Source organism: Dreissena polymorpha, chromosome 6, assembly GCF_020536995.1.
Source record: "Dreissena polymorpha isolate Duluth1 chromosome 6, UMN_Dpol_1.0, whole genome shotgun sequence".
In the NCBI taxonomy this organism is placed as follows: Eukaryota; Metazoa; Mollusca; class Bivalvia; order Myida; family Dreissenidae; genus Dreissena; species Dreissena polymorpha.
The window spans coordinates 42543100-42568607 of record NC_068360.1 but is presented as its reverse complement, the minus strand read 5'-3'; the positions used below and the strand labels follow the sequence as shown (position 1 = coordinate 42568607).

General features: G+C 37.2%; 2 protein-coding genes across 2 annotated transcripts; both read right to left on the bottom strand.

Moving 5' to 3' along the window:
* Window positions 1-5763: 5763 nt before the first annotated feature.
* Window positions 5764-7380, bottom strand: LOC127835631 (uncharacterized). Its single transcript, XM_052362066.1, has one exon. It carries the CDS (start codon window positions 7378-7380, stop codon window positions 5764-5766), a length of 1617 nt encoding a protein of 538 aa, XP_052218026.1.
* A 733-nt stretch (window positions 7381-8113) lies between these two features.
* Window positions 8114-17676, bottom strand: LOC127835629 (uncharacterized). Its single transcript, XM_052362065.1, has 3 exons — window positions 17663-17676; window positions 9259-9564; window positions 8114-8723 (listed from the first exon to the last, which is right to left on the bottom strand). Exons 1-3 carry the CDS (start codon window positions 17674-17676, stop codon window positions 8114-8116), a joined length of 930 nt encoding a protein of 309 aa, XP_052218025.1.
* Between the last annotated feature and the right edge of the window lie 7832 nt (window positions 17677-25508).

Sequence of the window (25508 nt, the reverse complement as noted above, 5' to 3'; positions counted from 1 at the left end):
TACTACTACTACTACTACTACTACTACTACTACTACTACTTCTACTACTACTACTACTACTACTACTACTACTACAACAACAACTACTACTACTACTACTACTACTACTACTACTACTACTACTACTACTACTACTACTACTACTACTACTACCACTACTACTCTTGTTACTATGTTACTACTACCGCTACTACTACTACCACCACTAATACTAATAGTATAATGCTACTTCTACAACACTTTATACCGTACATATTTTATAATGCACACTCATGTATACGATGTATTAAATATTCAAAGCACTTAAAGTGCTTGTCAACAAATAATGTATTCCATTATAACTTTTAATACTATAGTATACAGGAAATGATTAACATTACAGTCCACTTTTTGTGCGGATATCCTGTTATTTAGCATATTCTCTTTCATGATATGTATGAAAATACTATAATATTTGAATATTTTATATGTAAATATAACTGAAATTAAACTCGCTATTTCCGTTCACGAACATAGGTAGTAGTGTACATGTGAAAGGACATAAATCATGAACTTTTAACCGCATGTTGACTTGACCGTCTCGCCTTTTATCAAAACAAATGCATTCTCATGATACTCGTCCTTTTTGGTATTACAATGAAACTAGTCGAGTGTAAAGTTAAACCGTAAAGGAAAAATATTATTAATTACGTGTGCGTGCTTGTTTTCATTAAAGCCACTGTTCATCTGACATTTTTAATGCAATTCCAACAACGTGTATATTAAATCGACTGATAAAACCAAATGTAAATCAAATTATTAAATAAACATGTTGACATTATTAACGATGTTACGTGCAAAACCTATAGCGCAATTAAGGTGATAAGGGAAGCAACTCGTTGATAAGTATTTCGCACATTTCTCTCCCCTCGAGAAAAACTTCGTATAGAAATATACCTCTTGAATCAATCTTTTTTCTATGTTATGGCCACGCTATTTTTTTCTCGAATATAGTCTTTGCACAATTATTTCCTTTTTTCACGATTCTCGTGTGTCAAAAGTTACACTGATCTATTTTAAATGAATGCATAGGTATTTAACATTTTACACATATGGTTTATTGGGGAAGACGTTACACACGATTGTAAAATGAAACCAATAATGGGATTGAAAATTGCAATATTAAATTCACCAGCTGCTAAGTACGTTGACAACTATTGTATTGCCAAAAGTCATAGAGCTACCGATCCTGAGTCATTTTGTATTCCGCTTCACTCGTTGGTCGCATTCGTTTATGACTTTAATATATTTAAGGTATGTGTTATAAACGAAATATTTTTCAATGTATGTGATTATGTTTAGGTTGTGAGCTTCGTGACTCTTCTATTCTGAGTGATTTTACTCGTTTATAGACATTATATATATATATATATATATATATATATATATATATATATATATATATATTTCATCAACTCGTCATTCAATTCAATTTAACTTTTTGGAAAATATTAAATTAATATTTGAGTGTTTGTATTCCGTATTTCTACGAATTCCGATGGTAGAAAATCAACGGATCATAGAATTTGCGTTGCGTTAGTGTAAGTGTATATAATTGAAACAAAAACTTAAAGACTTACATAAATTGTGAAACCTAATAAGCTATGCCGAATTCTCGGGTTGATTTATATCTAAACAGATTGATTTGCACCGATTAAGGTTCATATTGTACTTCAATTGAAAGCTTTTGAGAGATATGGAGCTTCCTTTATGATAAGATAAACTTCTATTAAAAGTTCAATTCAGAATAAATTAATTTGGGCTTTCGTTTACACCACATGACGTCAAACCGGTTTAAATCCCTACATGCTTTGCGTTGACCGTTCAAGAGTGGTGTTCCCAGTTTTAATCATTTGGTGCATATAGTTCGTTTTCTGTTGTAACAGAAGTTGATACGATAAAGAATTTATCTCTTAAAATAGTTTCTGGATCCTCATTGTTTGCTATGTAATGATTCGTTTGCTAAACTACTTCCTTGGTTACTTCACCAACTACGCCTCGTATTCGAATTTCTAAAACAATTAAATAAGCTGTAAATTCATTATGCATGTTACATTTAAACCATAAAAAGTCACTTCAAAAGAAACAATTCGTAATAATGTGCAGATGAATGCGGTATTTGCTCGTTTTTAAGGCACGTAATTGTATTTTGTGCAATTAGACATTGAATCGATTTATGCTATTTTAATACTCGAAACTAGACCATCCGGATTCTTTAGCTTTATTGATGTCTGGAATACACCAAAACATATAAATCTTTGTCAATCCAATTGTTATTCAAAGTTGTAACAAGAAACGTCTCTGTCGGTATTTAAAGATGAAATAATATTCTTATATTCGAGGTTTTCAGAGCACCTACTAGATATTTTTTTTGTATAAACAAGTTGCGTAATTCGATGTTTATCTGTCTTGTTTGTTGTTAAGATCCGTTATTATAGTAACAAACTTACGAGTTCTCTCACAAACCTCCGCTATCTATCTGGAAAAGAGTTGCTAACATTTATTACCTTATAACGAGACCAGGCTAAACCGCCTACATTACGTTATTATAACGTTATTTAGTGATCTAGAACGCCATCCAGACGTAACGCCGGATATGCTATCTTAATTGCGTTTTTACAGGGGCGAACAGATAGCGCGCTCGAATGATATAACGTTTTTTGTAACCCATCTGATGGAAATGTCCTGAGATAAGTTGACATTATTTATTTTAAAGAGTTCTTTTGAAAGAAAATAACAATAGCTTTCTTATATGATTATCAAAAAGAAAATTTGCTAAACTTTATCGCACAAATTCAGCGAGTATCATTTAGGAAATAAAAATACAACAGTCATTTTATTGTGTGTGTTTTTTCTAGTGGGAGATCCGTTTCGTAAACAAATGTTGGCTCCTGATTATTTTAATTAATGATATAGCAGCTGACGTAATTAACCCTTAAATACAGCTGTCTGACACTATTCAAGTGGCGCGTTACTGACTTTTGATGTTTTCAGTGTAAACATTGTTATAAAATTAAGAAAGAAAAATAGAAGCAGGTAAAAAGCACAGAAGTTTTGCATCATAATGTATCATTATTTCCTTCCATTTCATAAGATGATTTATTGAAAACAATCAAGAAATCTATAGCACATTTGGGTAATAACATGGTCTTACACAATACATAAATGTACCTTACTTCAGTTGAAAAACCAATCAACATCATAGGAATCAAAGTTTACGTAAATAAGTTATACATACATACTAGTTTAGTAAAACTTCATCAAATAAAGAGCAGAAAGAAAAGAATCAAGCAGTATGCACATTGCATTTCCAATAGCTAATAACTTAATTATCTTTATGTATAATATGCTGCAAGGCGTCCAGATTCTTAATATTTGATCTATACATTTTCTTCGTTATTCTTGTGTTGTAAAATGTTTACGAAACATAAAATATGCATTAAAAAGGCATCAGCAAAAGTATATTTTTAGTGCATCGTTTTGTTCTATTGTTTCGTAAGCAAATTGCGCATATTGTTTGAATATGTATAACTTAAACATCATGAAGGTATGGTTACATAGGAGGGCCATGCATCTTTTAATATGTACTATTCATATTTCGGGACAAAATAAGCAGAAATGCAGGTCTTACAACCTTGATATAAATTTCGTCATCACAATCCGTCTTAACAAGAGAGCAGTGTTTACATGTTTTAAAATTGTTCTCAAATAGGTCGTGATACGGGGCCTGAGTGGGTTCCCTGTTGATTCAGTACACCCTATTAAAAAAGGAGCGCGTGGAAGCGTGGTTATAATGGTCGAAGCAAATTGACCCGCGTCGAGTGAAAATTGTTCTTATGACATATGCTGCTATTGAAGCTATATAAAGACATATGCTGCTATTGAAGCTCTGTAATGACTAGAGACGGCAGGGAAACAGGGAAGGTCACTTCGCATATTACCATCTCAATTTCGATTTGCCGTACTAGTGACTGTGCGCGAAACACCGTCCAAAACGAAACTAAAAGCAAACCAACACGTACTTGTATACGATTTCGATTTTTTGAGAATATGTAACGAGCATTTACGATAATAGCAGTTTCAGCATTGTTTAAAAACGTTAAGTTAAATGTTTATTATGTTTACTTATTCACAATTAAACAAACACATACACTATTGTTTTGCAATGATTAAATAAATAAACAAGGCAAACCGACGTTTAAATAATTCAAATCGGATTAGAAAATGAAATCAATTGAAACATCAATACGCTTCTTTACTTATACATATCAAACATTTTAAAATCCGTATGTATTTATATGTTTCTTCTATCGTGTTTGAAATGACTTGACTTGTATTTTGAAGTCTTAACAAAATACCAGCACATCATTCATGCTGTTTTTCCACCTATTATTCGACCGGAAATAATTAAACAATACTTTGGGGTACCAATCCCACCTTGGATCAAGGCATTTACGTCTAAATCCCCTTATTTGCAGATGGTTTTCAAACGGAAGAATGTGACGGACGATGATATAGATATAATCCGATAATTGTATATACCCAGGAAACAGGATGCAAAATCCCAGTTGTCATTTTGACATTGGGTAAAAAATACTCGCAGATCCGGGACAAAGCGTTTGCTAACGATTCCAGGTCTGGTATCTAAATCACACAAGTTAAGATACAGGGTTAATTTAAAAAAAGTACAATTGAGTCGTGTTCTGAGAAAACTGGGCATAATGCATGAGCGTAAAGTGTCGTCCCAGATTAGCCTGTGCAGTCCACTTGATTTTCGGTAAGGAGGGACTTCCTTAAAACTAAAAATACCATAAAAGCGGAAAGTGTCGTCCCTGTTTAGCCTGTGCAGTCCGCACAGACGACACTTTACGCCTATGTATTATGCCTAGTTTTCTCAGAACAAGACACAATTGTCATCTAAATCATTTATAGTTGGACATCAACTTTTTTTATTTATTGAAACAGAATAGACTGCAAACTGTAAACGGCATTTAATGCAATCCTTAGTAAGATCATTCATGTCTTCATCCTCAAGTAAGAGAAACTAAACTTTAGGTTGACAATGTTTTTGATCTTCATTTTAATCGTGCTAGTCAGTTACTTATGTTTAAATAATGAGTTTAGTGTTATACAATACATACCGTTATTTTAAATAATATGGTGAGTACTTAATAAATAATTGCAAGCTTTAGTACATTGTATATAACACCTAGCTGTGTTTTTATGTCATTTGCGGTGTATTGTGAGAACGTTTGACAATAAAGCTTAACTAAAATAATTCATAGACGCGTATCACTATTATCAGTAATGCACTGGGAACTTCAAAACCACGAATAAGCTTCAAACAAAAATTCGCTTTTTACATATTTTTTTTTTATCCGATACACGCACACGTTCTAGTTTCTTGTGTTTGTGTATGTCTTAATACTATTCTATTTGTTAGTTAATTCGTACCTCGAGAAATATTGCGATAATGTATAACTAGTAAAGGCCTATGACTTCATTAGATTTCTGTCAAAGATTCCGTGAATGTTACCATTTTAAATGTAACCATTTTACCATTATCCTGCTTGCGAAATTATACATGGGCGAGCAGACTGGCGTATAATAGGGAGGGTGGGGGAAGGGGATGGGAGAGGGTGATGGTGGTGGAAGTAGAGAGAGGGTGGTTGGGAGAGGGTGCGGGTGGCGGTGGTTGAGAGAAGGAGAGGGTGGGGGTTGTTGTTAGAGGGAGAGGGTGGGGGTGGTTAGGAGAGGCTGAGAGTGGGGATAGTGGGGATAGTGGGGAGAGGTTGAGGGTGGTTGGGAGAGAGTAAGGTTGAGGGTGGTTGGGAGATGGCGAGGATGGTTGGGATAAGGTGAGGGTGTGGTTGGTTGGGAGAGGATGAGGGTGGTTGGGATAAGGTGAGGGTGTGGTTGGTTGCGAGAGGATAAGGGTGGTTGGGAGACAGCGAGGGTGGTTTGGATAGGGTGAGGGTGTGGTTGGTTGGGATAGGGTGAGGGTGGTTGGAAGATGGCGAGGGTGATTGGGATAGGGTGAGGGTGTGGTTGGTTGGGAGATGATAAGGGTGGTTGGGAGATGGCGAGGGTGGTTGGGATAGGGTGAGGGTGTGGTTGAATGGGAGAGGATGAGGGTGGTTGGGAGATGGCGAGGGTTGTTGGGATAGGATGAGGGTGTTTGTAGTTGGGAGAGGGTGAGGGTGGTTGGGAGAGGGTGAGGGTGGTTAGGAGAGGTTGAGGGTGTGGTGGTTGGGAGGGATTGAGGGTGGTTGGGCGAGGGTGAGGGTGGTTGGGAGAGGTTGAGGGTGTGGTTGGTTGGAAGAGGGTTATGGTGGTTGGGAGAGGTTGAGGATGGTTGGGAAAGGGTAAGGGTGGTTGGGAGAGGGTGAGGGTTGGGGGAGGGTAGGGTGGTTCGGAGAGGGTTGTGTTGAGGTTGGTGGGAGAGGGTAAGTATGAAGGTGGTTGAGAGCGGGCGAGGGTTGGGGTGGTTGGGAAAGGGTGATAGTGAGGTTGTTGGGAGAGGTTGAGGATGTGGGTTGTTGGAAAGGGTGAGGGTGGTTTGGGAGAGGGTGAGGGCGGTTGAGAGAGGGTGAGGGTCGGGTGGTTGGGAGAGGGTAATGCGTGAGATGGTAGGGAAAAGGGCGAGAGTGGGGGTCTGTGGGGAGAGGTTGAGGATGGGGGTCGTTGGGAGAGGGTGAGGGTGGTTTGGGAGAGGGTGCGGGGTGGTTTGAAAGAGGATGAGGGGTTGGTTGTTTGGGAGAGGGTAAGTATGAGGGTGGTTGTGAGAGGGCGAGGGTGAGGGTGGTTGAGAAAGTGTGAAGGTGTGGTTGGTTGGGGTAGGATGAGGGTGGGGGTTGGTTGTGGAGAGGGTAAGTATGAGGGTGGTTCAGAGATAGGGCGATGGGTGGGGGTGGTTGGGAGAGGGTGAGGGTGAGGTGGTTGGAGAGGTTGAGGATTTGGGTCGTTGGGAGAGGTGGAGGATGGGGGTCGGTTGGGAGAGGGTGAGGGTAGTTGAGAGAGAGCGAGGGTTGGGAGAGGGTGAGGGTGAGGTGGTTGGGAGAGGGCGAGGGTGGGGGTCGTTGGGAGAGGTTGAGGATGGGGGTCGATGGGAGAGGGTGAGGGTGGTTGGGAGAGGGTCATGGTGGTTGGGAGAGGGTCAGGGTGGTTGGGAGAGGGTAAGGGTGGTTGAGAGAGGGTGAGGTGGTTCGGAGAGGGTAAGTTTGAGGGTGGTTGGGAGAGGGCGAGGGTAGGGGTGGTTGAGATTGTGAGGGTGTGGTTGGTTTGGAGAGGGTGTTGATGAGTGTGGTTGGGAGAGGGACAGTTCAGGGCTCCCGCTGCCATTCGCAATTGTCGCCAAATTCGAAAGTTCTAGAAGAGTGGCGATACAATCTGTCAATTTGCGAAAACTAGTGGCGAAAACACATTTTCTATTATTATTTTCTCGCAAAACAAACGGAATAAGCGACTCGACCGGAAACAAGTGCCCGCGTGTGCGCATCTCAAACATGTAAATTCGGCAAAATATTCCGAAAATCAGGCCAGTCTACCCTTATCTCCTCCTCTTGGTGGAGTCTACCTGGCAGAAATGAGTGTTCTCCAATCAAAACGCAGTATTCGCCACGCATGAAAAGCGTTCATGTTTCGCCCACGTGCTAAAAGTGTCGTCATATTGGAATCATTTTACAAAGCTAATAAGTTTTTGTTATTCTGATATTTTTGTATCTGTGTGTTCCGTATCAACACTTTGTCATATTCGATAATTAATTAGCGATTGACAAGTATGGTCTCAATTGATGATCTCGCAGTTTGACAGCAACGTTACAAACGTCGGTGATGATTAAAGTTATGTTATGAAGCAATACCAGAGGGTGTGGTAGGTTGGGAGAGGGTGAGGGTGGTTCGGAGAGGGTGAGTGTGGTTGGAAGAGGATGAGGGGTTGGTTGGTTGGGAGAGGGTAAGTATGAGGGTGGTTGGGAGAGGGCGAGGGTGGGGGTGGTTGAGAGAGTGTGAGGGTGTGGTTGGTTGGGGGAGGATGAGGGTGGGGTTGAATGGGAGAGGGTAAGTATGAGGGTGGTTAAGAGAGGGTGAGGGTGGTTGGGAGAGGGTGAGGGTGGTTGGGAGAGGTTGAGGGTGGGATGGTTTGGAGAGGGTGAGGGTGTTTGTGGTTGGAGAGGGTAAGTATGAGGGTGGTTGAGAGAGGGCGAGGGTGGTTTGGGAGAGGGTGAGGGTGGGGTGGTTGGGAGAGGGTGAGGGTGGGATGGTTTGGAGAGGGTGAGGATGGATGGGAGAGGTTGAGGGTGTGGTTGGGAAAGGGCGAGGGTGTGGTTGGTTGGGAGAGGGTGAGGGTGATTGGGAGAGTGTGAGGGTGGTTGGGAGAGGGTGAGGGTGTGGTTGGTTGGGAGAGGATGAGGGTGATGTTCGTCGGAAGAGGGTAAGAATAAGGGTGGTTGAGTATGGGCGAGGGTGGGGGTGGTTGGGAGAGGTTGAGGGTGGTTGGGAGAGTGTGAGTGTGGTTGGGAGAGGATGAGGGTGGTTGGGAGAGGTTAAGGGTGGTTGGGAGGGGGTGAGGATTGTTGGGAGAGGTTAAGGGTGTGGTTGGGAGAAGGCGAGGGTGGGGGTGGTTGGGAGAGGATGAGGGTGAGGGTGGTTGGGAGAGGATGAGGGTGGTTGAGAGAGGGTGAGGGCTGTTGGGAGAGGGTGAGGGTTGTTGGGAGAGGTTGAGGGTGTGGTTGGGAGAGGGCGATGGTGGGGTGGTTGGGAGAGGATGAGGGTGGGGATGGTTGGGAGAGGATGAGGGTAGTTGAGAGAGAGCGAGGGTGGTTTGGAGAGGGTGAGGGTGGGGGTGGTTGAGAAAGGGTGAGGGTGGGATGGTTTGGAGAGGGTGAGGGTGGTTGGGAGAGGTTGAGGGTGTGGTTGGGAGAGGGCGAGGGTGTGGTAGGTTGGGAGAGGGTGAGGGTGGTTGGGAGAGTGTGATGTTAGTTGGGAGAAGGTAAGGGTGAGGTTCGTTGGGAGAGGGTAAGGATTAGGGTGGTTGGGAGAGTTTGAGGGTGGAGGTGGTTTGTAGAGGTTGAGGGTGTGGTTGGGAGAGGGTGAGGGTGGTTCGGAGAGGTTGAGGGTGGGGTGGTTTTGATAGTTTGAGGGTGTGGTTGGGAGAGGGTAAGGGTGTGGTTGGGAGAGAGTGAGGGTGGTTCGGAGAGGTTGAGGGTGTGGTTGGTAGACGGAGAGGGTGTGGTTGGGAGAGGATTAGGGTGGTTGGGAGAGGTTGAGGGTGTCGTGAGAGGGTGAGGGTGGTTGGGACAGGGTGAGGGTGTGGTTGTGAGAGGGTGCAGGTGTGGTTGGTTGGGAGAGGTTGAAGGTGTGGTTGGGAGAGGATGAGGGTGTGGTTGGGAGAGGGCGAAGGTGTGGTTGGGAGAGGGTGAGGGTGGTTTGGAGAGGTTGAGGATGGGGATCGTTGGGAGAGGGCGAGGGTGGGGTAGTTGGGAGATGGTGAGGATGGTTGTGGTAGAGACAAAAAGTGTTAAAGTGCTAAAAAAAGGTGTTACAAAAAGACTAATACTTTTTTTTGCTAATGCTAGCTTATACAAGGGCTTTTAATGTTATGCATTCCTTATATTTATATAAATTCAGCAGAATAACGATCTCTGTATGTGTTTAGTGTTACAATATTAAATGGAATTCAACAGATTAATGATATGATTCTCTGTAGATATGTCATTTTCAAGTAATGCCTGCTCAAACCTCCTGATTTCAATTTCCTAATGCAATATAAGCAATTGATTGTTGCCATATTTGGAAGTTTGATTTCTGAAATCGATTTAGATTAATAAAATTTAAGATTTGTTTTACTTGAATTTAATGTAATTTTTAATCTTACATATTATATCTAGATTTAATATACATGTTTGCAAGCGATTAAAATGATTTATTTTGCCAGTACTTAATTTGGAATTAAAATCTCATTTAGTGTCATTTTGTCAGTCACAATAATGCTTTTAAATGAAATTTCAGCTACCACAAAAATCATTGTTTCTTTTTTCGAGGTCAAGTCGAATAATGAAATAACTATTTCTGTATGTGTATGTGCGATGTAATTTAATGTTTGCAATTAAGAACATTTTATACATGAATGGTCATACATATTGATAATAATATAATATTTGATAATACAATTTCATGAAATTTACACAAACACACTTGAATACATTATGCTATTAGTATGTATTACAACGTATATCATTGAAAATTCTCTTTTTTTCGTCAGAGTATACAATTAAAAAAATAATAATGTAATACAATTAGGTGAACCTACATTCAGGTTATTAACCACTATAAACACATCGTTTTCGATAAGGTAAACATATTATAATAAAAAGTAAAATGGTGTACTGTTTAACAAAAAACGATTATGATGAATATTTAATCCTTAGAGACACATCAGCAGAGAAACGTGTCTAGAAAACTGTTTATTTAATTAGTAGTATTGATGGGTTCTTAATTGTATTGCGTGAGCCTTCATCGTTATTGTCTAAAATAAATGAGTTTCTGTGTAACTGCTGTGAAGTCCATTATAACAATTGATTTTGATGTAATATCAATTATATTTTATTGTTGACCTCGTTGATATTTATTGTGTCTGTTCGTGGTTTATTCCAACGCGCCAACAATGTATTGCATTTGAAGTGGATTTTACGTGGTTTTCGAACGAGGTGTATCGACCAGCATATATAATTCACTGAATTATATATAATTACAGTCACATGTTTTACTAAACAACAATTGGGTGATCTACATGATTACACGAAATTGATCCTAGATGATTTTAATATTTATGGCGGAAATAAGCACAATAGCCTGGTAACGAAAATGAAAATAAGACCGGTGTAACATAAATACAGAGTTTCATTATCAAATTATTTTGGTAATGGCGCCGTTACAGAGTTTACCCGGAAAGTGAATTTCGGCGTCAGCGGAACCTCGTTGTGTTTTAAAATATCGACGAGGTGAGGTTTTTAACCTTTTTGGTATGAACTTTGCACGTTGTCATTATGCTCGAGTTAAGAGTCAACGAGACTGGTTATTGTGGTATTTTTTTTTTTATCACACTTGAAGTTCATTAGCAGTTCCTGAAATTTACTTTACCGTTCAAGTTTATCAAAAACTACTCATTGATGTTATTACATTCACTATAAGACCTGTGTTAACGTATTAATATTACATTGAATTTCTTATTAACACACATGGAATTCGCTTAAAAATGTATAATGTCCGCGTTTCGTCCACATATGGGAAAAACAGGTACACACTTATTAGCAACGTCGGTATTAAAATTAATTAAACATTCTATTGTTTTTAAAATGTAATATTAACATACATTGACGTTTTTAAGAGAATATAACGGTACTTTAATACCTTTTGAGCAATTCATGGGGTTTTCTATAAATTAAAAACACGTAGTTTAAATGACATTTATGAAATGACATTGTATTGTTTGTTATATTAATACTACTTAACGCATATAGTGTATTTAAGTCAAATGACGGATGAGTTTACAATTACCTTTGGTATAGGTTGTATGGAACATACATAAGTTGCGTATTAACATTTAGCATGTCCGCCATGTGTTACCTTACCTAATATAGTACATGTGCGTTTCCGTAATCACGAGATAAATGGTTATAATTACAGAGCAAAATACAAAATATTTAGATTTGTTCTTAATAAATATTTCAAATAAAATGTGTCCCGTTTACAGTATCGTATATACAGAATTATGTGCTTATTCAAATGAAACTAAATATCGTTTTCTTTCTTCGCACCTGCGTTCATACTTTTCTGATGAAATTTATGTCTAAAAGCTGGCATTTCTGCAATTCATTGAGTTCAGTAAATTGTTTATCTAGATGAAAATTAAGATACTTTATGTGGACTTATGTTCTGAATAATTGGAAATTTTTCCAGATGTACGTTTTCAGAAGATATTCATTTCTTTATATAAGTGTGATTTAAAGTCAGATATATTGTGTCAATGCTTCGACCCTGTGTCTAGTAGTTTTTACTTAAATGCTTGTGTTTATTACAATGTCCGATTTTTACATTTCTCGTAAAGAAAACTGAGTTATGGTTTCCTTTATTTATAATATTTAGAAAATAGTTAAAAGTATTTGAGACAAACACTTAAGTAGTGGTATATTTTTCCGTTCAATACAGTTTATTTACCTCGTGAATATGTGTGTGTGTGTGTGTCGAGGGCGTCCCTCTACGGATCGTATGGATTTAACAAGCAATATATACATATTATAACACATCTTATACATTTTACCATCAATAACGTTTACAATTGCTCAAGAAATATTTCACAATACACGACTTTTTCTGTCTATTGTATAATTTACTTGAGAAGTGGTGACAATATAAACAGCATTTGTTCAAGGAATATTTGACAATACATTACTTCTATTTACAACTACTTAACAAGTCTTGACACGGTTTCCCATTCTTTACTTTGCCTCGAATCATTATTTCATTTAGTACAAGGCAATGCAAAGACAGGTACGATTTTGCTGCTTTAGTTTGGGTTTAGTTTTGTTCATATTACTATTATTATTTATAAATATACATTTTTATAAAAATAAATATAAGGTTTAAGTGCCAATTGTTTTGTATTCGCATGTCCCAGTATCAAAGAGGGCATGTTTAGACAGTTCGAAAAATGATTACAGACAGAAACAGTTCTGCCAGTAATTTATTGGCAAGCTTACATTCCCAAAATTAATGTTGAATTGTTTCACATTCAGTTTTTCACAAAGTGCAGTTGGCTGAGTTGGCATAGCCAATTGCATATGAGAAGGAATTTGTACCTATGATTCTATGTGTAATTCTGTATGTGTTATTCTGTATTGCAACCGCTGCAAATTCGTATTCCGTGTGACAGAAAAGGCATACCAAAAATATGTCGCCATTCTTTTGTAACCAATTGTTATGTCTGGGTAAAATAATGGATTTTGAAGCAAAAACTGGGTTTTTACTGAGTTCAGCAAACGAGTTCAATGTATCTTTCCAGGATTCATTTTGTTTCTTGTTAATTTTGTTTTTAGGACAGTGACTTCCACAGTTGTATACATTTTGAAAATAGATCATTGTATTCACAATATTTATACATTGTCCTTTCCCAGCAGCAATTCTATAGATCCATAATCACGTCAGAGAACTGACAAAAGAACAAATTTATATAATTTTCAAACGTTTCAAATGTATTGTCTTCCAGATAACCGTCCACACAAAAGTGCCAAATATATTCATAGAACTCTAAACAACATGAATTTTTCCTCACAAAAACATGATTTGACCTTACAAACAAAAGAGGCATATTGAATAAACATTTGACAGACACATAATGCATATATGTCAACCAATCGAAAGAAAACCAACTGTTAGTAACTGTCTGAACGTAAAGATAGGAGCGATACGAGACCCTTTCCTTTTCTTGAATGAGAACGAGTGTCCCAAAACACGTTTTCAAGCGTCGTCAAACGGTACTTTCCAAATATCATTTGTTTGCGCACACTGTAATATTTTGGTTAACCCCATACAAATTGTGCAACTTGCATACCAAATATTCTTCCAACACGTCAATTTAATTCGCATGACCTACAACAGTGTTCTCAAAAAGACAAACAAGCATCCGTCCTTAATACCCCCGTCACACCGGACTTGTGTCCTTACTTCGTCCTTACGGCGACCCAGCTCGCAAGGAGGACGCCATAGACGCCAGAGGGACGCAGTAAGGACGCAAGAGGTCGCAGTGAGAACGCCGAAAATTGCTCAGAACGCGAGCCCACGGCGACCACTTTGAACATGTTCAAAGTAGTCGCCGAAGTCCGGCGTTCTACGGCGTTCTGTTAAGGACGTCGTAGGGACGCCGTAGAGACGCAGTAGTCGTAGTAGGGACGTGGTAGGGTCGCAGTAAAGTCGCCATGGTCGTCGTGTGGTCGCCGCTCAAACCCACAGAAAATGATCATTAACTGCAAGGCGACCGTACGGCGACCTTATTGCGACATTAGTACGTCCTTTGTACGTCTATTGCGTCCTCAGTACGACTATGGCCGCAATAAGAACGCAGTAAGAACGCCAAGGACGCCACTCAGACGCCGTATGGGCGGCTTTGGTCGCCGTAAGGACGCAGTATGAACGCGGTAAGGTCGCCGTGAGGACGCGCAGAACGCCATAAACCAGGACGCTGGTGTGACGGGAACGCGACAAACTGCATTTGTACCGAAACAGGCATTGGCGTCCTTACTACGACAATCAGAAATTTCCAGAAACACAGTCTTAGGTCGCCGTAAGGACGCCAGTCCGGTGTGACGCCCAAAATACGCGGGTAATAATAGAAGCCTTACCGAATCACATAATGCTACAGGAAATTGAAACGTTAATTAAACACGTAAATCATGTTGATCTACTTTCTTATAATTAATCATGATACTATAGTAGCATCAGTGCTGTTGCTTAATCGGTTTATAGTATATAAATATTACATGTCTGACAGGGTGACAGTTAATTTGTCACCTTGAGGAAATACTGTCAACTCGATGGTTTATCAAGAACAAACCACGTATTAACTTGTTAATAAGATAATTGCTTTAGTCAGTGTTTCTGATGGTAGACATATATTTTTTTATTACTTGTTAAATTCCCCTGCTAATAATTAATTGCTTTGTCGTGAGAGATGCAATATTTATTTTATTATACCGCACAAACTATTCAAATATGAACAATTTATATGAGCCATGAACAATTTTAATATTCAATTATTGTATTTAATTTCAGCAATGAACAACCATTAATATGTTGAGTGGTTCAGATTTTCGGGCCGAGCAAAATGAACTTCGCTTTATTCGGAACCGACCTAGTAATCGATTTATCCCACCAATTTTCCTAGTCTTCAATTATTTCTTTAAAAATATATAACCGAACCAGCTTTCCGTATTTTATTTGCATCACTTGATTACGCAATTTATGACGTACTTGTGTGACGTCTTTTCGGTGATGAAACATTTTGGGTCAACAATTTGGACGTGGTGGTTTTTTAACAGTAAAATAATTGTTTAAAGCATCGAACGAATCCAAACCGTATTTCGGATTGTGTGTTTGTCCTGTATAACACCTTAAGGTTCATGTAGAGGCTTCATTTTGAAAAATGTGGGACCCCTAGCATTGAACTCAAATTTGACTAAAGGAAGAGTGCCACATTGAAAATGTATACATATATGCTTGAAAGGATGTTTTTCCTTCAAACTCCTACCAATTTTGTACAACAACGTATCATAACATCCACAAAGTCAATCAAACTACAAAGCGATTTTAGCACTAAAATATACATTATTTTCAAAAATCTGAATCATGTTTATTCCACGTATTTCGGCGGAAAATTATATAACTAGTGAATAATATCGACATTGACGAGGGCAAGTTACGCTTAAATAGTAAAAAAAGTTTACATATCTAAAAATATCAAAACTCGAACACATGTCATTTCATCACCATGGGGGCAGCCATTTTTAAATTAATAAAATAGAAAGAAACATGCTAAAAACTCACTCATCGCCTAATTGACATTCCAAACGGTTGACGATGACAAATGCATTGGATTGTAATCTTTCCTTTGATGTTTGCAAACTGCACGATCAGACCTCATAAACACTCAAAAGAATAACTATGTAAGAAGCATTTCACCAATGTTTACAATCGTTGTCGAATCACTGTACTTATATTATTGCGCATAAAATAGTACGCTTACAGACTGACAGAAAGATCGATACATAACTCCGTTCAATTCATCACGGTATACAATTCTATCAATAATATATAATAATACATCGCTTTAACAATCTAAAAGTAGAAATAATTCTTTTAAACGGAGTTTTTAATAACGAAAGTGAAAACAACGGAAGTTGGATGGATATTCTGTAAGATGCACTTCGGCTCCAGAAAAACAAAACAAATAAACTAAAAAAGTCTTGTGGGGGACAATTTTCAACTGGAAAATATTTGCAATAGGGTAAGTGATGATATCTCTGCGTGGTCATTTCTGTTATTTAGTGCGATCTCTTGCTGATTAATGTTAATAGTTGTTTTACTAGTACCACACAATTGTCAAAATAAGTACATGTGTTTTCTCAGGTATGTGTATACACATACCCGGTTTTCTCACCACTGCACGTGGTTTCGACCGATTTGTTTTGCACGTTTTTCTACGGATCACAGCGATGGCCACGCTTTCAAAATGGGTAGAAGGAATCGAACTATAAAATCAATAGTTTTGCCAATTTCTTTATTTCTTAACAATTTTATATGTCGTCTGCAATGTATTTCAATTTGAGATGGTGTAAAATTTGCAATTTGGTTGAGAGGTAAATAACAAAATTGTTAAGCCTTTGAAATATAATTGTGACTCTTATTATCCACCGTACCTGGATTTTTAAAAAGTAGTTACGTTTTAGTTATTTTTAGAACTTTGTTTAGGATATTTATCCAAAAAAGGCAGTTGAATAAAAACTCATTTGTTGTTTTATGGCAATTATTTTCTGTGAAATGTCGCTAACTTGACCTTGTATATGTATATAGCTTTGTATTTATTCAACTTAAGGTAGTGCATATCCTTCCTAACTTTAGATTGAGATTTTGTAAATTAGTGTAAAAATGTATTGGTTTTAAACAAAAATATGAATAAAGCACACAAATATTGAATGTCAAAAATGTGTTTATGTTATTCTATCCGTCTTAAGCTTTAAAATGATATATAGTTTGACCATATTGTACCAAATTCAATGAAGAAAAACCAAAGAGAAGTTTTAATGAAATTTATCCCCCCCATGAACCTTAAGAACAGACACTGGAAGTGTACATCGTTGTAACTTTATTGTTATTAGCATTGAATTAAAGTTGCCATTGAGGTAAGCGTGTCGTTTATACTAAATTGATTTTTTATGACTCCTGTGAAAGCTTAAATAATGGCATTTATCTATTCTACAGCACAGTTTCAGCTGCAATCGATATTTTAATTATCCAAATACAACGGAAATGCAAAACTGCGTTCTGCGCATGCGCGAATGGGACAGTATATTTTTTTACCATTTCGCACGTGATTGCTAAGGTAGCGGGCGACAGTAAAATGAGTATTTTTTTGACAGTAAATTTTTCCCCGCTGGTGGCACGTGATTGCTAATGTAGCGGGCGACAGTATTATTTGGACAGTACTTTTTTCCCGCTGGGTCTGACAGTATTTCTATGTCACGATGACCTATGGGAGTTTAGCATTGTGAATAAAAGTGAGGTATACTAATAAAACATGTTGAAGATAAAGATTCAAATTATTTAAAATTACAATAATATTTGAATCAACCATCACTAATGTGTGCAATGTGGCGGAAGTTATATGATTGTATGATATTATTACGAGAAAGTATGCAATTATAACTATTGATTACATAAATTTCTAATAACTTTATTTTTCTATATTAATATTAAGCATTTTACTGCTTTGTTTACCAACGCATCTTATTTCAAACACACATCAAACACACATCTTTGTTTTGACATCTTGGCCACATAAGCGCTATGTTACAATTCCTTCGCCATGTTTCTATTATAATTGTGGATCTACGACCGGGGTTTCACTTAGTAATACGAGAGTGCTTTTCTCATCTATACAATATGTGTTTTACGTCGAAAACACAATCCAAATGTTTGCATTATTAATGCTTTTTTACAGGGAATAAGTCTTTTTGCTTAAAAAAACTTGCTTTAATAACACACCAAGTTTAATATTTGTGAAAATGCACATTCCAAAAAAACACAATACCTTGGTCCTGAACTTGGGTGGTTTATTTTATTCGTTGAAGACAAAACACTATGACAATTAAAAGTTGAAGATTTGACGTAAATAAAACGTGTGGATATCTGTGATAACCTATCGTTTGGTCTGAAAATATCATTGTTGTGCTATATAGATCTACTGCTACGCATACGATATATAGTAAATTGCATTTAAATACCATATACAATTACATACAAATAAATACTGGTTGTTACTTTCAGCAATTCGTAAATGATCATGTATATCAAAGTGTCAATTGTCATGTAAACATGCACAATTCAGTAGAAAATGAAATGCTTATAGCTTGTAACAGGTATTAAACTTAACTTAAAAAAAAATGTATGCAACACAGAAAAACAAATTCATAATAAGTCCAGCAAAAATTTACATAATTGGTTCCGATGATTTATGAATACATAACGGCAACCATATATACTCAATTAATTTGTATTGTGAATTCAGTGTTAAAACATATTTTATTAATGTCAAAACATACTTTATTAATGTCAAAACTCATCATTGAATACGTGCGCATATTGGTTATATATAACACAGAATTATATAAACATGGCGCGGGACTTGAATCCCGGCGCATGGATGGTTCAATTGCGTGTTCTAACATCCTGATTTTAATGTACATTAACATTGCCTTTCATGAGATACGATGATTTTAGTGCACTGTCTGGCGATCAAATGTGAAATATAGACTCATACTATATCTGCTGAATCATACCGATAAATAATGCAGATTGTGTGCTAGATGTGGTCTGGTAACATAGGTTTAACGATATACAGAATGCTAGTTTTTATTTTTTGTGGCACAATATATTTCAATTTAATTTCCCGCAAAGATATCTATTTATACAAAACACGAACACCATCATGGTACATGAACATGTGTTGAATATATTGTCCCACAAAAAGTAAAAAAGAGCACTTTGTATCAAATCTACGTGGTAACATATTTAGCGTTGAACGTTTGGCTATTGCTAAATGGATCATTATTATGTTTATTGTTTACCTTATTTTTCGAAATAGTGTTCGAAATTTTCGTTGATTTTGAGTATTTATGAGTTTTTAAGCTTGTTGACTCAGTTCCACTTGCATCTTTTCATGGATAACCTCATCATAATATATTGTGCTTTAAACATATACGAGTAATTAATTAAAAGCATAAATACGTCTCTAAATTCATATCTCCCACAAGTATGCTGTTGAAAATGAAACAGGCGTATTCAACAACAAATACAATCGACCGAAGAGAAGACTGATATACTATGTGAAGGCTTCAATATGCATATGTTATCAGATGATCCTAAAACGTCTGATATTCCTATGGTATGACAGATCGCGTTGAATATACTAAAACAATATTATTATCAGTGCAGCTTGAATGCAAAGACTTTTATATCGCTCACAGGCTCGGAAAGTATATCCTGAACAAAAATATATCTGTGATTTGTTCGTCGACAAACAAAAAATGATTTTATGAAGCGAGCAAAACTATTAAAGGGAACAGGCATTAAAATCAACGAAGATTGGGAAAAAACAAACGCCGAGGTGCTGGTATCCCTACGTTTCAAAGAGCCGGACCGTGTCGAAAAGGCTTGATCTGTGAACTTTTTAATTATAAACAATACCAAAACTGGCTTAGCAAACCGTGGCCAAAGAAAGAAACTACCACATACGCCAAGAAAGTAACATCTACTGGTACCAGCCTCCGATCGCCAAAACAAAATAATCAATAAAATGTGAAATGTGTGACAAAATTGGTGTGGAAGCACTTGATAAAACCATTTGTATATCCGATAGTATAGAAATCGCCAGTTTCACACGGGCTTGTATATACACTCATTTATGTACATCTTTTTTTATAAAAACTAAATTATTCGTCTTCTTGTTATAGACTTGTTCATGTTATTTTATACTTACCGGGTACTAAGACACCTATCTACACAATTGAACACCTACATCTTAACGTGCCATCTTACCTTCAAACTTACTTACCTTTCTGCATCCTTACTTTCTTACTAACTTACTGCCTGCCTGTCTGCCTGCCTGCCTGTCTGCCTGCCTGCCTGCCTGCCTGCCCGCCCACCAACCCCCACGCACCCGCACGCCCACCCGCCCTACCGCCCGTCTTGGTATGTCATTTACTAATACAATTATGTGAACTAAAATGAAAAGCTATATTACAGCCTGTTGCTCGCCAATATAAATCCGGTATTGGTCCTTATTCATAAATATATTGAATAAGGTAACGAAAAATCATGAAATTTTACGTACGTACTCAAAGCGATTTTAATCATTTGTAGCGTTTCTCACTAGACATACTGTAAGCGCCGAACACAACTCGTGCAAAGCGTGCACAACAAATCCTGAATGTAAATATATGGAGCATTCAATGCAATCTTTGTAAAATGCTAGTGAATTTCACGAGTGTCGGTGCAATATGCAAGACCCGGGAAAACAACAAGTTCCGGTTCCGGTCTAGTGAATTACGCTAGTCTCCGTAAGAAATGCAAGCCGTAAAAAACCAAGCCTAATGGTGCTTAACAGTGATTTTGGTAAGTATTTGGAGGAAAATATCAAACATGAGGATTGTGAATGGGGCCGATATTCTTAGCTACAAGAGTTGTCACAAAAAGTCATGGACATTTGGGGGCGACTCATTGTAGGACATAACTCTTTTTGGACTTTTGAATTTAGCTCAAGCTATCTGTTTTAGGAATCGTCGAGTATTCGTCACGCCTAAGTGTATGTATAAATAGCATGGTGTGTTTTTACATTGGTAATATAAAGCTTGCAACATTTTTATGTGAGTTTTTGTTGTTGTTTAAATGTTGATTTTATGCCATAAATTTACAAGTCAAGCTTCTAATGTGCTAAATAATATCAACTGGTAATCTTATTAAACACAGAACGCTTAATTACGATGTTAATGGTCACAATCAGGCCTGAAACGGCTTAAGTCAAAGTTTGTTCCATACCGCGAGGTATACAAAGTTCTATGTTATTAAAATCAGGCAATACGGCCGTAAAAATGCAAGTCAAACGTATAATGCACTACGTGTTCCCTACTGTTCATATTTGTCAACACATATTACTTGGTTATAGGAAAACCAGACATGTTAAGGTAAATACTGTGTGTGTTAATCGGTACTTTTTCCTTGGTGCAAGAGTGTTGCTTTCTTATTAAACTCTGGCTTTTTGCTGTTATATATGCAAGTAAAAAATGCATTTTTTACTATGCATCTCATTAAAAAATATATAGTTTACTTATAAAGTAAGTGTTTATAAGCAGTCTCTTAAATGCAGAAAACATTCTTAATTGCATACTTTTGGTAAGAAACTAGTGATTTTCTTGTTCCAATGTGGATTTATAGGTGTAAATATGCAAGTCAATATGCTTATGTGCTTAATTTTTTTACTGTTAATCTTAAGAAACAAATAAAGCTTACTTATAAAGTTATTGTTTATAAAACAGACACTAAATGCTACAATGTTTCTTGCATATATTGTCCCTAAAATATGCAAGTCAATATTGTGCATGTTCTAAACTTTTCAATTGTTCATCTTGTTTAAAAGCATAGGTTTCTTATAATGCTATTGATTACAAATAGTCATTCAAATGCTAAAAGCAATGTTTCTTGCCAAGCATACGGGTAGTGTATACGTGTTGGGTATGTGGGTGGAGCATTAGGGTGGATTATGTGGGTTGAGCATGAGGGCAGTCTATGTAGGTAAGGTATGTGGGTGGAGCATGAGGGTGTGTTATATGGGTGGATAATTTGGGCTTGGCATGAGAGTAGTTAGTGTGGGTGGTGCAAGAGTGTGGACTTTGGGTGGTGTATAAGGATATTATATGTGGGTCTAGCATGCGATGAAATTGGTGCCGCGACAACCCAGGTTCGAATCCTGGTCACGGCACCAATTTCACGAAGGTATAATGGTGTACTTTGAGTTGATATGCAAAACACGACTGTTCAGGTTCGATCCTTTAATTCAACTGCCCGTCAACAACAATACAAATATATATGACGTCAAATAATAATAATAATAATAACGCGCTAATACGCGGCAACCGCCAATCAACGTTACGTCTAAAATCTCATATAATATTCACGACAGTGTATAAGGATATTATATGTGGGTCTAGCATGCGATGATTATTTCTGGGTGGGAAATGATGGTAGAGTCTGTTGTTTGAGCATGAGGGTGAGATATGCGGGTTGAGCATGAGGGTAATGTATGTAGATGTGGCATAAAGATGACGTATGTGGCGGCGCAGGTCAGATCAATTTATAAAAAACAATGGTCAAATGAATTTAAAATAAGAATGAAAGCAAAGCCATACAAGGCAATGTTTTATTGCTTTATACGCAGTCATGCACAAAAAGTGCGTCCCGGGAACTCTGTTGGTTTGCAATGAGCGTCCTTTGTCAAATTTATGCGTACCAATATGCTAAGGTAAAGCTTGAGAAAAAATGAGTCTACATTATGATTATTACATCTTTTTTGGATGCATGTGAAGTATCGACATATCAAAAAGCGTTTAATGTAGATGTTGGTCAGAGTAAATACCTCTCGACTTTAAGTACGGTTGAATGATAATTCAATGAATATTTAGAAAGGAGCCCGCTTAATGAGTAGTGACCTGCCTGATTAGAATGCATTACCTGCGCTTGCTGAGCCGGAACGATACAATAACACAATTTTAAAAGACTGATTTTATCATGATGTTCAAAAAGATATTCAGTCATTAAGCATGGCAAGCATGCCATTTGGAATAGAGAACATCTGTTGGTTTTCCGTGTTGGTTGTGGGGCAACAATTAGTTTTATGATATCTTCAGGCTCTATCCAATCTTATTATTCTGCTTTATTGGTCAGTTCAACCGATCAGTACATTTCCAACTGTTGATAATGACGGTTGCATGTATGGTAAATATTGCCATTATCATGAATTTCACAAGCCTATATATAATGCTTCTGTGTGCTGAGCTACACTGATCTAATCAATATTTTTCTAATTCCGTATGTGTCTCTGTTGATATTGCCCATATTTGGTTATCTCAACATTAAGTTTTTCTCCGGCTTCTATTGTGAAATCATCGGAATGATCAGTATCGGTTTGTTTTTCGATAATTGTTTTTCCCAAGTACAGTTTGATGTGACATTAAAAAATCATACGTCAAAACAGTCAGTACCAGCACAACTTGAATTGCGCACCCATACATTGTTACCCGAATCTGCCCCAAGTACAGCATTTAGCTTCATGGGACCTTTGGCAGGTTCTTTTGGTCAACTGTATCTTTATTGGTCCCAACATCCCCGTCTGTCATCAATTCGTAATTAATTGCACTGCCATGGGGTGAAGCAAAGCACACCAGACAAAGAACAAATGTGTGTCTCTGATCAGAACTATTCCTTGTTTCACGGCATTACCTGCATTGGTCTTTATGGTTCCAAATTCGTTATAGCCTGAGCCTTTGTAATGGCCACATTCAGAGTAGTGCCATGATGCGGTCAAATCTAACGGCTGTTACATCTACTCACTAAATCGAATATCACTATGATAAGATAATAAGACGTGTCAAAAAGTGTGAATGGCTTACATTTTAAACAATGCGCTTTACTATTGTGTATATTATATCAGTGCCCATTGTTGATTCTGATATTTTGTAATTGTGTTAATGACCATAGTTGAGATCTTGCTCAATATCTCTGAACCACACACTTAACTACAGTGTTTAAGCTGTTTTTCATCGTTTATATTCCAATCAACATGCTGGATTTATTCGAGAGCTGGGCGGGTATAGTTTCTTTTGTCGATTGCTCCATACACTCAAGACTTCCATTCCTTCCTTCACTCTGTATCTGTATCACCTTTCCGTTTTCTCATTAATCTTTATTTAATGATATCATTGTCCGCTGGGACATTGTCCAGTTTTTCTTTGAATACCGTCATTACTGTAGGTTTTTGGGAACCTACAATTATTTTTTTGATAACCCGATTGCTTATAGAGAATAAGTGTTTTGTTATGAGATGCCGCTTCAATTCAGTAATAAAAATGTATATGTATCAAATGGCCGACTTCAAAATAATTATACAAGTTGTCATCCATATGTTTGCAATGCATTATGATGCTTCTTAAATAGTTTCATATGCTATTTTATCCATATGCATGTGCTATCAAAGACACAATATCCGTCAGTGTTATCAACAGGAACATATCAGATCCTATATGTATACATATGTACATTATATTTGTTTCACTTTGATAGCAAGCGTATTTGTATATATGCGAACATTAATAATAAAGTTAATGTAGTTTGAGTATAAGCGAAGCTATTTGTATGGATTTTGTGAGAATGAGTGTATCTGCTAAGCAGATGTGGCAGTATTTCAGTAAAAAATCTGTGAACAATATGAATTCAATTAATTGTCAATTTTAATGTAGTTAATTGTTGAGCAATTATGGCAGTATCTCATTAAATTATCATTAAAATAAATGAAGGCAATTAGTATCTTTGTTAGTGTCATGCTGACGCCACGCTTCACACAAAGTTGTTGCCCAAGCTGTTGTAATTTTGCAACTTCCTATGTTCACATACATGTAATTTTTCCCAATCCGTTTTAGCTGGATCTGTGTTAGGCAAACTGCTTTTAACAACACTGTATAATATAGTGTAGTCTCAAGCTGTTTATGGTGACAATTTGATAACAGATGGCACTTCGATAACAGAGAGCAACAAATGCTATGCGCGAGATGTGAGTTATTTAGCTTTTTCTTCAAGACTTAATATTCAATTTACAGCTAAGGCATGTATACAGTCTTTTATATCAAACCGAAATAACTGTAATCAAGGAAGATATGTGTTTTCTTTATTATTTTACTTATAATTATATGATTAGGTTATTTTTATTTAATACCATTGATTTTCCTTGATCTGCACATATAACAGATGCCTCCCAAGATGTTTTCAGTCTAAGTGACGCTCGATTGGTCTGTTCGGAACTTATAAAATGTACCCTCGGTACTCATAAGGAATGTATACAGGGTACAGAAAACATACAAGGGAATACTAGCAACACATAGGTCTTTGTCAGCTTATTCTTTCAAATAAATTATGTTTATATTTATGTCCATATTCTGTAAACATGGCCTGTATATTATCAAAACTTATACTAAAAATGAATTGTGTTTTCGTTTTTGTTAGCGCTTTTTACGGCTTTTTATCTAGGGAGGGAATAAAACAAGGGTACAGTCTAATATTGGTCGGGTCCCTTTAAGCGTATTTTCTGTACCCGGGTTACAGTGTAGTATACTTAAGAGTGTCCGGTGTACTTTTAAGTTGTCCACAAACCTACAATGACCAACCGAGCCTTCTTGACGGACATGGCCAAGTGACAAAGCATTGTATTACATACATTAACCTTTAAATTCCTTTGTCATCCATGCAGTCAATCGCATGGCTTAAGACACTGACATTATATCATAATAATAATGTTTAGTGTTATTTTTTTGTACATTAATTGATATAGTTAACTTAAAAGTATAACGCCAAATGTCATATTGTGGATTTTTATG

Excerpts from the sequence above, each read along its gene's own strand:
- LOC127835631 (XM_052362066.1), bottom strand. The coding sequence starts at position 7,380 with ATGGCAGCGGGAGCCCTGAACTGTCCCTCTCCCAACCACACTCATCAA.
- LOC127835629 (XM_052362065.1), bottom strand. Across the intron at positions 8,724-9,258 it reads CTCCCAACCACACCCTCTCC|CCCTCACCCTCTCTCAACCA; the intron begins GTCTACCAACCA and ends CTCTCCCAACAG.